The 14182-nt window shown below is 33.9% G+C and overlaps 1 protein-coding gene across 1 annotated transcript in view; it reads right to left on the minus strand.

Annotated features, from left to right (window-relative positions):
• Nucleotides 1-14182, minus strand: part of CFAP47 (cilia and flagella associated protein 47) — a 341806-nt gene that overhangs the window by 90809 nt on the left and 236815 nt on the right. Inside the window, exon 52 of the mRNA XM_042788270.1 lies at nt 478-653. Coding sequence (XP_042644204.1) covers nt 478-653 — 176 coding nt within the window. The remainder of the gene's footprint in view (nt 1-477; nt 654-14182) is intronic.

Consider the following 14182-nt stretch of genomic DNA (forward strand, 5'->3'; position numbering starts at 1 on the left):
TAATTTAGTAGATCATAGTTAATTAATGGAAGACTCTGAAGCTAAATGTTAAAGATTTCTTCACCTGGTTTTAGTTATGTTGTTATAGTTTCGTTCCTTCTCAGAAGAAAAATGAAATCATGTCATTCCCTTTATGGAATCTACAAATTAATAAAACTAATAATTAATCTAAACTTTTCAGAGGGAACTTCTAATATTAAGTAAAGTAAATTTGTAAAACATTGTTCACTGAATTCTAGTGAACTAGAATAACTAGGGGTTATTCTACTGACTGACAAGTTTTTCCCCTCAGAGGAAAGCTGCTGTTCGGGATACAATATACTTAATGTTGAAAATTGTATTTATTCCATTTATTAACTATTGTGGAGGTTTTTTAGGGTTATATCTACATCAAGTGACAGAGGTTTCAATTAAATTAGTTCACTTATTAGTTAATACAAGAGCCAGAACTACTAATTTCAAAACTCTACAACTTACCTTCCATCTGAAGTGCCAACAGCAGCTGGGGAAAACTTTAGATGATAAAAGGATGTTTCTTTGGGCCTAAGAGTGAAAGCCTTTTGTCCACAAAGTGACTGATTCTCCAGCACCACACTCAGCTGGAGAATTTTATCTGAGGGATTAGTGATGGGAATATGAATTTCAACAGTATCCTGGAAAAAAACAAAACAAAACAAAACAAAACAAAACACAACATTAATTATGAGCCATTATATGTAAAAGACCTTTCTCAAATAGGTGTAAGATGCTTACTCATGATCTACACTTACGCAAACACAGGCCCCACCTTTGTTTGATGTATGAACTAACCCCAAAAGCATAAGTTGCAACAAGAGACATTTTAGCCAACCTTCAAATTATAAACTCTTTAATTCCATAAATAAGGAAAAGTTCAAGTCTTCCTGGCTAGTCTGCATTCTATCAAGCTACCTCACCTTCCAAGATATGGCTGAGGTTTGTTAGAATACACCTTACAAGCAGATTTGCTACAGTGCCAACCAGGTAAACCTTCCAAGCCATCTCCCAACAGCCAAGCACAGACAGTTGAAAATGTCCACTTTGCAGGCTGGCAAACAATTCAGGCTGAATTCTTCAGGACCTGCTCCTCTTAATTTTTAAGTTACATCATAATACCTGACATTAAAACACCACCACCACAACAAACATTCCCTCTCTCATTCCTTTTTACCATTTCCTTTACTAGTCATCTCCATATCTTTCTGTTTAAAGTCTATGAACACTTCAGGCAAGGACCATCTTTTCTTGACCATCTGGAAAACATAGCTACTATTAAAGATGCATATTAAATTCCAGTTACTATAATAAATATGCATACTTTACACATGGAACACCTTTAACATGATCAGGAATTGGGCAGCAATGGCTCACCCTGTAGAGCAGCCCTTGAAACACACTATATTTCAGAAGTGTTCCAGTGATGACTCCTTCACTGTAAGGGTAAAAATAGTGCAAACCCATCCTATGTACCCAATTTGTATAAATATGAATGCACTTTGTGAAACAAAACACTTTAAGGAGACAGGAAGGAATATATTAATGAAGTAAGTCCACCAACACAATTTGGAATGCATACCTGCAGTTTAAAATGCATATGTTCTATTCATATATGTTCATCTATATAAAATATGGCAAATCTAAAACCAAATATATGTATTTTTTTTATCTGTATCTATATTTATCTCTAGCCCTATTTTGGCCTCTTCCCTTTGCTCTAACCATGCAATTTATTACAAAATACAGGGTGTTCTTTTTAACATATGGTGATTTGGTTCTCACAGAAAAATTTTAGCATACTTTTTTTTGTAAAAAGTAAATAATTCAAATTGCAATACAAAAGGAGAAAGAGATAAAATATCTATTAAAATTAATAATACACTAAAAACTGAATGTGAATACTTTATTGCCCCACACACAGCTGACTTACTCTGCTTTGAGCCTGCCTATGATTTGGTAAATTTCTATATATTTACATTTATAGAAAATAAGTACCAGAACACACATAAAACATATTTAATGTTCTACAGATGTCAAGATTACACCAACAATTTAAATCATTCAAGTGCCTTGCATCAGTAAAATGGGATTTAAATTTGTCATAAAATATTCTAGAACTCAGATTAATAGTTTTTACTGGTGTAAACAGATTTCTAAATCTATCTACCATTTTATTGCTAAAGGCTTCATATCAATTTTATAGTAAAACATCTACATGCTGTGTTGAAGAAAAATTTTTACAATAAAAAGGAAGTATTGGACTACTTATTTAGGAAAAAAAGCAGCAACTATCAAATAAACCTTTGTAACCTTGTACACAGTGAAGATTTTATACTGTCAATATTAGCTTAATGTAAAACGGTGCTCTCTTGACAATATAGAATGAATGTCTAGGATTATTTATTGCCCTGGAATTTCCCAGCAAATTCACCTGGAATTGCTATAAATGTTTCAAAGACCTGCTACTTCATGGGTGGTAATAAGAGTAAATGTACATTTGTCAACAGAATGTATACATACTGTACATTTCTAGGCCTTAATGGATTGTTATGGAGGCATAGTGTTAGGATAAATAACAAAATGCCCATGCAACTGCTAAGAGTATTATTTTTCCTGAAAGTACAATTTTATCAGAAAGAATGCAAAGGAGCAACGTCACAGTCAAGTCCCAAACATGTTTATAGTCATTAATGTAGATTCACATTTCAGTGTTGTGTCTTTTATAAACATTTTGACAGAGGAAAAATTTAAAAGTAGAAAAAAGAAGAGAATTAATCTCATTCCTCAAACTGCTTCTTGTATCAAGACTGCCAATATCCAAGACAGAGCTATTCTGGTGCAATGTCATGGTTTTATTTCTTTAGAATTTGCTATGGTCCACTTCTTGTCCAGTGCAGGTCATTTAAAATAATCGAACATAAAGTAAAATTAAATGTAAATATGAGATAACATTTATTCTCTGTGGAACTTGAAAAAACAATTGACTGTTTACACTTTATCTTACATTAATAACGTGAGTTTATATATAGGTATAATACTCTGTTACAAAGATTTTGCTTCAAAAAATGCTCACCATCATCAATTGATCTTTTTTGACATTGTAACTGCTGAAATATTTTCCTGACAGATTTTATACCAAAGATTTTTCTCATCATCCCGTTTTCTACATCTTTCTTTTAGCAACTAGACCTAAAGGATTTAAATCCATAATATGTAATTTTACATTTTATTAATGTATACACTGCACTGAACTATCAAATAATCTTCCTCTAACTTTGACAATCTAGCTTATAGAAAGACGGACACATTCTAAAATTATTGTTCATAACACTTCTCTGTGTTCAAGCTTCAGTCATAATCCTATTCTATCATCAGGTGTCAATAAGAGCACTATCTGGCTAAAATTTCTAAGAGACTAACTAAACTACTTAATGCTTTAGAAAAATTGTTTTCAATTAAAATCCAGTTTCATTAAGTAGATAACATTCACTCTGTATTTGTTTGTAGCTTTTCCAGTCCACAGACCTCGAGGAGAAAGCATTTGTACTTGCTCCTGAGTTTGCCATGGTATCACTATAGAAGCAAATTTTCAAGTTACTTTGATAGGTCTGGTGAGATAAAGCAGCAGAAATTCTTCTCTTTGTAGGTTCTTGGCCAAATCATTGTTCTTCTAACAGATGCCTTCTTTCTCTGTGCTGTACCTAATGACAAGCAGGACTGTTCCTTAATCAAAGCTGGCAATATTCTTGAAAAAATAGATCTTGGCCTTCTCTCTTGCATAGGCTCAAAATGATCAGAGCCTTCAATGTCACCATCAGTGTGTCTATATGTCAGTAGTAGGAGTTAAGATAGAGTCTCCTGTTGTATCCTCATTATTATTTATTTCTATTTCTTGGAACTAAAGAGGCTCAAGCGAGTTCATCAGCAGAGTTGATGACAGTTTCAGGGCCATGCTGAACACAGATTAGTGCAGTTTTAGAAATCAGAGTTGGCTCTTGCACTGCTTGATGCAACATGCCTCCAACATGAACTTCACCTCACCACTTCTCTCCATATACTTCTCCTGAATTTTCCAAGAATAAAAATTACAAATAAATTCATATTGACAGGTAAAATGCCTCTGATAAAAACTTTCCTCTCCCAAATCCTAGACACTTGATATTTTTAAATCCAGCTTCTATTTTTGGCATACCTCTGCAGTCTCAGAAGCCAGAGAGTATCAGTATTATAAAGCAAAGGGAATTTCTTAAATGTTCATAGCTTTTCTGAAAACTTAAATATACATAAATCTGAAGGAATAGTCTCTATAAGAGTTATCTAGTTCTATGACTTACTATGATTTAAAAGATAAACTTTAAAAAGAAAACATTTTCATTGTTAGTTGCTGCTCCAATCAAAATTAACTTTTAGGTCCTTGAAGTTTGCTCACAGATTACTCTCACATACAACAACAAATGCTGCATTATTAATCTTGTCTTCCATATGTGACATATTAGAGGTATCTTGTATTAGCAATCTGTCCCACACATCCTCTTCGTATTTACTCTAAAAAATAATACAAGTTCACTATATCAAGCAATATTTATTAATAATATTAACATAAATATATATATATTATTATTGACTGATATCTAAGTTACTAGATATAGAGGTTACTAGAACCTCTGAAAGAACTAAAATTAGAGAAGTCTGAACCAAGGCCCACCCCTGCACTTCTCTGGGTATCTCTGTGCAGCCCAACTAATCCTGCTGTCACCCAGAAAGCAGCCTCTCCCTCTGTATGGGTCGTATGGGAATGATGTGACAGAAAGTGTTTATTAAAAAAACATGGATTTATGAGTGAGAATATAAAGCCTTTTAAATACTGATCTCTTCATATTCCTGTATGCTCAGGTTTGAGTACCTGGCAGATCATCTTGTGAGGGAAAGGACTGCTATTACAGTCACCTGAAATGTACTTTTTTTTGGCATATCTATGTATCTGGACATGAGCCATTATTTCATCCTATATCTTCTATAAAGTAAAAGGCATCCTTGTGAGATTTCAATTATAAAACTTAGCTAAATATCAACAAAGTCTTTCTCAATTGTTATATTCATCCTACAGTCACCATCTGTTGTGTATGAATCACACAGAACAGACTGTTGCATTCATTTTTCTAGACTGTCAAAAATGAGGAGGTTTGAGGGTTGGAAAGAGCTGGAACCAGTAATGGAAACACCCCTCCTATTCTTAGATCTGCATGTAAACATCTTGCTAAGTGTGAAGACTGTGACAGTGATTTTTTAGAATCATTCCTGAACAATGCAGAAGCAGTGCATTAGTGGCACGGATCTGGGAGCCACTACAAATGGCAGCGGTGGCTCAAGTTTCAACACCTCAGGAGCAACCCTTGTAGAAGTGGGGACAGGCAGCATATGTTTCAGAGTTACATTACCAACTTTTGAGTACTCACCTCATCTGACTCTCAGGGACTTGAAAGAGGGAAAGAAAGAGAAAGATTTGGCAGACAATAGACAAAACTATGGTCTTTGCAGTTACATGGAAACCAAACTCAATCACTTCCAGGCATTTGGTTTTATTAAAGCAGAAACTAATAAATCACTGTTCAAAACAGACCTTCACCTCTGGCTCATCTCCTGCTGTACAGATCCTGCTTGGAGCTCACATATTAGGTACTTCCTCTCAAGACAGCCAACACTATATTTCAAATATATGGATGTATCAGAAAGTGTCTTGACTCAGTGAACAACTAATATACACATAGAATTTTCTCTATGAAATAGATAACTACTAAAGAGTAAATGTGCTCAAGGCAATAACTGCTGGCCTGTTAGAGATTTTACATAAAACCTCAACAATTGGCTTACTTCTTGGCCTCTACATACAACCTGAATAAATCCATTAGAATATTTGCAAGGCAAAGTAACTGCTATAGTTCATTTTTCTAAACAATCTGAGATAATGAACCTGAATTTATCAGCCTAAATTCAGCCTCTGTACCACTGTTTTCCATTGGGAAGTCCACAGTAAACACCAAAGTAAAATACAGTAACCAAAAAATAATTTTTTTAAAATTGTAAATTGCTACAATGTGATCACTTAATAATTACTAATTGGTAAAATTTAAAAATATGGTTGTTTTCTCTGCATTTAGAACTAAAAATACCTGTAAATATGCAAACAACTCATAGTAACTGTAAGTATCATTTAATTAATGAATAATGAATATTCACGAACAAATTGTAATTTGGTATTTGAAAGCTTCGTGCTTTGTCAGATGGCTTCTTTGAACTGTTAAAATTCTTTGTAAAGTATCCTTTCTAAATCCTAGAGAAATATATAAATTAATAATTACTGAGCACACTTTATTATCTCTTTCAACGTGAAATGAGTAGTGATAATTTTTACTCCGCATTTCTATCAAATTTAGTTGGAAATTGTTCAAGAGAAATATCTGTTGCAGGGAACCAATTGTATGGCCTTTAGGTTACTTTTATACAAATAGTTCTGGAGATTAAACACAAATAGTCTCTATGTTCATCAAGACCCTAGTTTCTCTTTAGTCTTCTAAGATTTCAGTTGTAATGATTTTCACATACCTTTATAGCAGGAACTGAAATCAAGCAGCAAATTTGTTTTAAAAAGGCTGAAGAACAGTTACTTCAGACAGTAACAGACACTGGTCTCTCTAGTGAGGATAATGATTAAGCAAGTGCCAGAGATACGTTCATATTGTCACAATTACATAGTCATTCCTTACTCTGATTCAAATAGAAGAGAGAATATCTGGATTCCTTTTTTAATAGTTCAAAAAATTTAAAGTAGGTAGGGTTTTAGCCTAAAGTAAAAATGTCAACTAAAATTGTATCATTTCAAGCAAGTAATTCCTGATTTAACAGCATTTTACAAACTTCAGCACAACATCTGTTTTTAAATCAAATCCATATTCAACTGGTTTTATATACTTACTTGAAGTTCCTCGTTCAGATGTTGTTTAAGAATGTTTGTACGTGTGGATAAACTTGTTGCTCCTTATAATGATGCCATTTAATTATTATTTTCTGTTCCAGAAGCTGTGCATACTATCCATAGAAATTCAGCAGAAAACAACAGCTAGCTGCTTCAACCCATGTTCTAGAGGTACACAACTATAAAATAGTATTTGAATTTCACTCTGACGTTTTTAAATATTATTTTGATCACAGGAACAGAGCAATACTATTTCAGAGAAGCAGGGATATTGCTACATTTTGTGAGAGCAGTAGTACCCCTGATAAATAAGTCTTAAGTAAAAGATACAGCTTCGTGTTATATAGATGGACAAACTTCACAGGAATTGAATGAATAATAAAGATTCCTTCTTCCTTTCGATTCATGTTACACAAGGAAAGGAGTGAGTTCTCACTACTCACTAATTCACATTAATCACTGAGGGGAAAACCAGTAGCAATACCACTGGTTTTCTTGGCAACTCAGAAAAACGGTAGGACAGATTTAAAGGTTATACTTCTACATAAAAATTCACAGATCATCACTTATAAGAGCCCCCAAACAGTTTGAAAATTTATACTTAAGATAACTACATGTTTTTGAGAAATTCTCACTGTTCTCTTTCATGTTCCTCTCATTGTTATTTAAAAAATAAAACAAACCAAAATGAAACAAACTCCAAACCCAACCCTACAGAGTATATATACAACCATGTTTTGTCTTGAGCTAAAAATCTAGCATATGTTCCACTGATTAGAAAAACAATCATTACTGAGCTATATCCAGGGAACAAAGTTCAAACATTAAGTTTTCCTTTTAGTGACATTATTTTAATACTTAATTCACTAAGCTATATCATATGTACTCCAGATACCATCAGTGAGCAAATTTAAAAAAAATGTTTTCTGTGGGCTTGCTGTGTTTAATGGTTGAGCAAAAAACCCTCTCGTTTTGTTTCATAAGCTACAGGGCTAGCAACAGCAGCTATGGACTGACATAGGAGTTTAATTATACTAGGCTACTCTCTTTCTTCACTTGACAGTTATTTTTCATATATATGACCACTCATCCTGCGTAGATGAAACACCTCTCTAATTACTTGGTTTAGATCTAACCTTACATGGCAGTTCAATGGCAGTTAGTGACAGCTCAGCTGTCATTCATTTTGTAACGTACATTAGCTCCCTGTTGTTATATCACAGAACTGATTCAGGCATCTGTAGGGCAGAGAGGAGGGAGTTAGCAGTTACTCTATATTTATCAAAAAGTTTAATTCATTCTAATATTTCTAATAATTTGTTTCCTATTATTATTATCATTATTACTATTAATATTATTATCATTATTTATAGTGGTCTACACAAATATGTTCTGGTCTGAATTATTTGCCAAACTGCTTTTAGTTAGAGTGATTAATAATTACCATCTTCCCAAATTTGATTTTCTTCCACAAAACATGTTGCCATGGTTCTTCACAGAATATTACTTTTTATGCTACCAATTGTTATGAAAACATATTCTAAAAATTGGTCTTGGGGCATGATTCATAACTTCATGTTACTCAATTTCTGAGAACATGATCCAGGTATCAACCATGTATAACAATATTCAGATTACAGTTTAGTTTAGGATTTATGAAAAATTAATGTACCACAGCTATGAAAACACTGTGTCACTGTCTTCAACTGCCAAGTTACATAATTACAAAATATCCTTGATTATATGCTTCTTACTTTTAATTAAATAAATAACAAAAAAAAATAATAAAGGAGAGACTGATAGATAATTTAAATTCTAAGTTTGATCTACTTTAACAATGGTTGTATTTGTAACCAGCTCTTTACCTTATACTTGTGTATTGACATAATGCAGTTCCCACAAAATGCAAACTCCTGTTAGAATAAACAGGACACAGTCTTTTTTCACAGAAAGAGTTACAAAGATTTGAGTACTATGATCTCTCTGTATTAACATGCAGCGAGACACAAAAGGAGTAGTCACATAAAGCAAAACGATTGGTGGTGAGGACCCAGCATCCACACAGTTCGAGGGCCCACAAATGTTTAATTTATGCATAGCTCTATTTCACTCTCATGAACTTAAACACCCATTAATGGTTGAATAACATTAGATAAGCATCTGGAATTTTTCTCCAGTTAAGTTATACCCAAAAGAGATGCATTTCATGCACTCCAGGACTGCTGTGTAGTATAAATGAAAGTGCAGTAAGCAGGAATGATTAGGAGAGACACCTGAAAAACATGCTGCTGCTGTGAACTGAAAGGCTAATGCAGATGCATATTTCCTCGTGGGTTCCCTTCAAGTAATTAAACAAAAGAAGTAGAGGTGCCGGGGAAGAGGCATGATCTAGGGAAAATTAACACATCTTTTGTGTGATCTCTTATTGTTGTGGCCCTCTGTAATATAGCTATGGATTTAAAATAGACTGATATCTCCCACAGATGGATTTTACCTCTACTGTACCCAGAGGATGATTTCCAGCTGCTAAAGATCTGCCATGATTTTTGAAGGGAACTATTCCTTGAGCCAATATATCCTATGAGAAGAAAAACGTCACTGAGTTTGCAAGGGTACCACTTCTAATGGATTTATAAGCTATACATCAGAAATCAAAAATCATTTCTAGAGCAGAGTGAGAAGAGTTTGAGGAGTAGACCTAGCAGCAGGACTAGTAGGAATCCCATGCTTCTATCCATTCTTCCTTCTCAGTCTACCATCTAAAGAAGAGAGTGGGATTTTGGGAAAGGGAAAGGAAAAGGACATTCTCGTGATTAATAGAAATGATACTTACACATGCTAAATCACAGGATCTTTCTTGTAATCATATATGAGAAAAAAAAAAAAACAGAGCCTGATTTTTAGAATTTGTAATGAATTTGAAAGTCTGTCAGCTAGTGCTGAACAACAGTCTGACTTAGCTTGTGCTATCTACAAGTCACTAACAGAGTAAAACCCACAGAATTACTGAAATATACTTTAGAATTATTTTTTAAAGTAAAATATACATTTGCAAGCACACTTCTGCATCCTCTACCATCTTTAATGTTGCAGGTTTGTTTTCTTGGCCTTTGAGATTCATTAGATTGCCACAGGCTGCTCTGGACAAGACAAAATGAAATAAAAATACATTAATGCTTTCATGAAAAAAATAGGAATAAATTCCTGGGCAGATAATGATCATAGAGGGTACTTCCTCCCTTTTTCCCTGAACTAGCTTTTAGCTGATCTCTTTTAATATAGTTGACAATCTTCGTCAGGTTGAAATGCAATCTGAAACTTGCATTGGTGAAGGGGGAGGCCAAAATTGACAAGTCTCCAACATCAATCTGCCTTACATCATGCAGAACAAAAGAGAACTTAGAGGGATTTTTCAAAACCATAGAATAGATAATGAGGCCTCACAAATCAAAAATTTCCTTACTGGAATTATTTCTAGCACAGTGGTATGGAAATATTTATACAAGCAGTACAACTGATGGAGTTTTTAATGACTGTGGGGAAGTGTTTTCTATAGGCCAGCAGTGCCAACTACCGGAACTGGTTCTCACGCTGGACTGAAAGGCAAAGGACACCAAAAAAAAAGACACATGTACTTAGAAGCAAAATTGATTGTTTTTATTATGACAGCTGGCAAAAAATAGAGTTGAAACTGGGCAGGGACTGATGAAGTTGTAAGGTAAGGTTGGAGGTGCTCATTATAAGCAGCGCTTGAACTGACAGGTTATTTCAGTATTAACACTACTTGATAATATCCCTCTTCTGAAAAAGAGGCTTATCATCTAAGCAGTCAGAAAGGTTGCCTTATTTACCAAGCTTTAACAATCAAGGCGGGCAGGAATCCTTCACAGCTGGAATGAATCCTTACAACTTTTCCAGGCTTCACTAATTGATCTAATTTCTATTAATATATATGGGGTTTAGAAAATAAACCTATATCTGGCTAATCCCGTTCCATTTCACTAAAGATCTCCTTTCTGGAATGGTGATAAGTGGCTTTCAGATTGTTCAGGGCCTGGATTAGAAAAAATAACCAGACCAGCAAGCTCTATGGTTTATGACATGAATCACTGCAACTCCTTATAATCTGGTTGATGTGACTGAATTAATATATTGTCTTGTTTCTCTTAGAAATGCAATACATGGTTGTAGTCAAAACATCATGTATTCAGACAAAATAAAATATTAACACTATTGTCAGAAGACACAAACTGTACATGGTTGAGAGTACAATGATATTTATCACAAGTACTCAGTATAAAAGCAGGAAGATAAGTTATTCTCATTTAATAGAAGGCTGAAAAATATACTTAACTGGTTATCATATATTTCTTAAAGATCACTTACTAGATGAAATGGATGAGGAATCTTGATTAATCCATCTGTTTAATCATAATATAACAGTATAGATACATTCTTGATTAGAGAATTAGTTTTTCTTCTCAAGATTTTTGAGCTATTCTGTGGACATTCTCAAGTGTATGATACATATATAAAAAAATAAGCTTTCAAAGAAAATACAAGCTGCATTTAAACTACATAGTAGTTCATTGAAAAATTCTAGCTTCTTGAAGATTCAGGGTCTAATCCCAAGCCTCTTCATAGTTTTGTATGTGAAACCATTACCACTATCAAGTACAATGTATAAAGATCTATGTTTCACGCAAATAAACCAATGTATCATTCTTTTCTACAGTTGCATACATGTTTATAATAATTAATTAATATTTTAAGAATTCAAAGACAGACCCTAATTATTTAGACGACATAGTCAAAGTTATCTGAGCACACAAAAGATGAAGACTACATATAGAAAAATTAAAGTATCATTCCACAAAATTAAACTTGGCTAAACCAGAACCTCTTATGCGTTCAGGATCCCACTCACTGCTTAGTCTCACTGTCCTTCTAATAGTTAGAATAAAGTTAGGAATAGGAGGGGAATCTACCAATAAAAACTAAAGCCTTCTCACACTACTTTGCCCTACCAGCCCTTGCACTAGGAGCTACACTTAGGTCTCAGCCATTAGTATCTTCATTTCCATGCTGGGAAATATTTATATTGCTTTTCACAGTTCCCTGCATGTTGAGCAGATCAACGCAAGTTTTAACTCTATGAATGTTTGCCATGCACACACTGGGCAGGAACATATAAGGAACTGAGGGAACCTCACAATCAGAGTTAGTCCCCTTTCTTCAAAGTAAAATATACTCTTTCTTTACAAATTAAATTCTTCTTCTACAAAAAGAAAAAAAGAGAAATATCTTCTTTTTTTAAGAGTTTTACAATCAGAGCTTCACAATTCAATATTCGCTGCAATACTTCCTAACAGCAATTGCAGGTTATGAGTAAGACAGCTTGCTTAATTCTTGAGAGTGGGATAAATAATGAGGTCTTCCTAACACCATTTCTAAGCTTTCATTTAAATGATTGGTATGGTAAAGCATTGGCATCAAGGAAGTTTGTCACAGATTGACTTTTAATACAAGGAGTTGCTGTGCTATGAATCCCTTTGAAAGGCCAATGGGATTTAGCAAAACTATTTAATTTTCACCTAATGTTTTTAAATGTCATCAGTGAATGGATATCTAACTTTTTTATGTTGCACTGGACTCTTTAAAATAGTAAAATTCCTAATCTTCAGATATTTCTCAATTATCTCATCGTTGTTTTGACTTATATCAACTGATAAGAAACTGAAAAGGCTGACTGGTAGAGTTAAGATTTGAAAGCTTGGTTTTGCTAGACACACTTCAAAGTTCATCAAGTAAAACAGTTAGAGGACAAGCACTGCTAAAATCCAAATTATTTTTTCTTCCTTTCAATACATGTTTAATTAAGTTGTTTTGTTTTGTGGTTTTTTTAAGTAAATTATATCGAAGAAATACTACAATAATAAAATATGAAGTTCCAAGTGGAAAGAATAAATGGAGATGACTTCCTTATCATACTCTGCATCTTGGAAAAGAGGTGACTCAGAATGCATACTCTGCATCTTGGAAGAGAGATGACTCAGAATGGATATATAGAAGTCTACAAAATCAGGGTTTGACTGTTCACTGACTCCTGTAATTTAAGAACTAGGGGGCATCAAATTAAATTAAAGACCACAGCCAAAAATAAAGGTAATGGTTCAAACACTGTGGTCAGTAAACACTTCAAATTCAAAGTCAAAGGAGATTGTGGATATTAAATGTATACATAAGTTCAAGGATAGACCTGGCAGCTGAGCAAAAAATCTTAACAGAGAACCCTTAAAACCTGTGAAAGTACTGTACTACATGTACATACTCTTTCTTTTTCCCTCGACGTTTCCAACCACCCTTGGAGATAGGTCCAGAGTTCATACCACAGGTTCAGACCTTGATCTGAACTTCTCTGTTGAACACTTTATAGGCTATCTAGAGAGTCTGGTGAGTTTGGAGTTTCAGAGTCCAGCGAGTTTCAGAGAGCCTAGCAAAAATTTTAGAGGGAGGATAACTGAACAGTTACCCTTTTATGGCCTAAAAGACAAATATTGAGGCTGCAATTATTCAGTGTTATTCAGAAATTATATGAGGGTCTGAACTTAGAACACTACTTGTCATCTGTTTGCTAGACTTCTAAGTGATGTATCTGCCTCACTAGAAATTAAAAGTGTGGTTTATAACTGACTAGTCTGCTTTACAATATCCCTATTCATTTTAAACTGATTTTAAATGTAATCTGAAATTATGCACCACACTGTGTAGGTTGGTAAAATGAAAAAACAAAAACCAAAACCAGCCAACCAAAAAAAAAAAAAAAAAAAAAAAACCACAAACAAACAAACATCAAAACCCCCCAACCTTCCTCCCTCAAAAAAAAATCCTAGGGAGAAAAATGAGAAATAAACTTATATTAAAGAAGATCAACTGAAAACTGAAGAAACAGACTGTGGTCCAGCCCTTGCTTGGAAATACAGGCATGTGGAATTACCATGACAAAACTTAATATTTGATTCTGCTATTTGTAAAATACTGGCATCGTGCATTTATCAAACACAGGCAATATCTTGAGTACTGATGATCTGGGAAAAAAGCTCAGAAGTGGTTCACAGTCCCAAAAGGTCTGAATGTAACAACATAAAACAGTATTAACACAATTAAGGGCCAAATTTGAGGAAATTTATTCTT

This window comes from Tyto alba, unplaced genomic scaffold (assembly GCF_018691265.1).
Source record: "Tyto alba isolate M040663 unplaced genomic scaffold, T.alba_DEE_v4.0 Super-Scaffold_14, whole genome shotgun sequence".
NCBI lineage: Eukaryota > Metazoa > Chordata > Aves > Strigiformes > Tytonidae > Tyto > Tyto alba.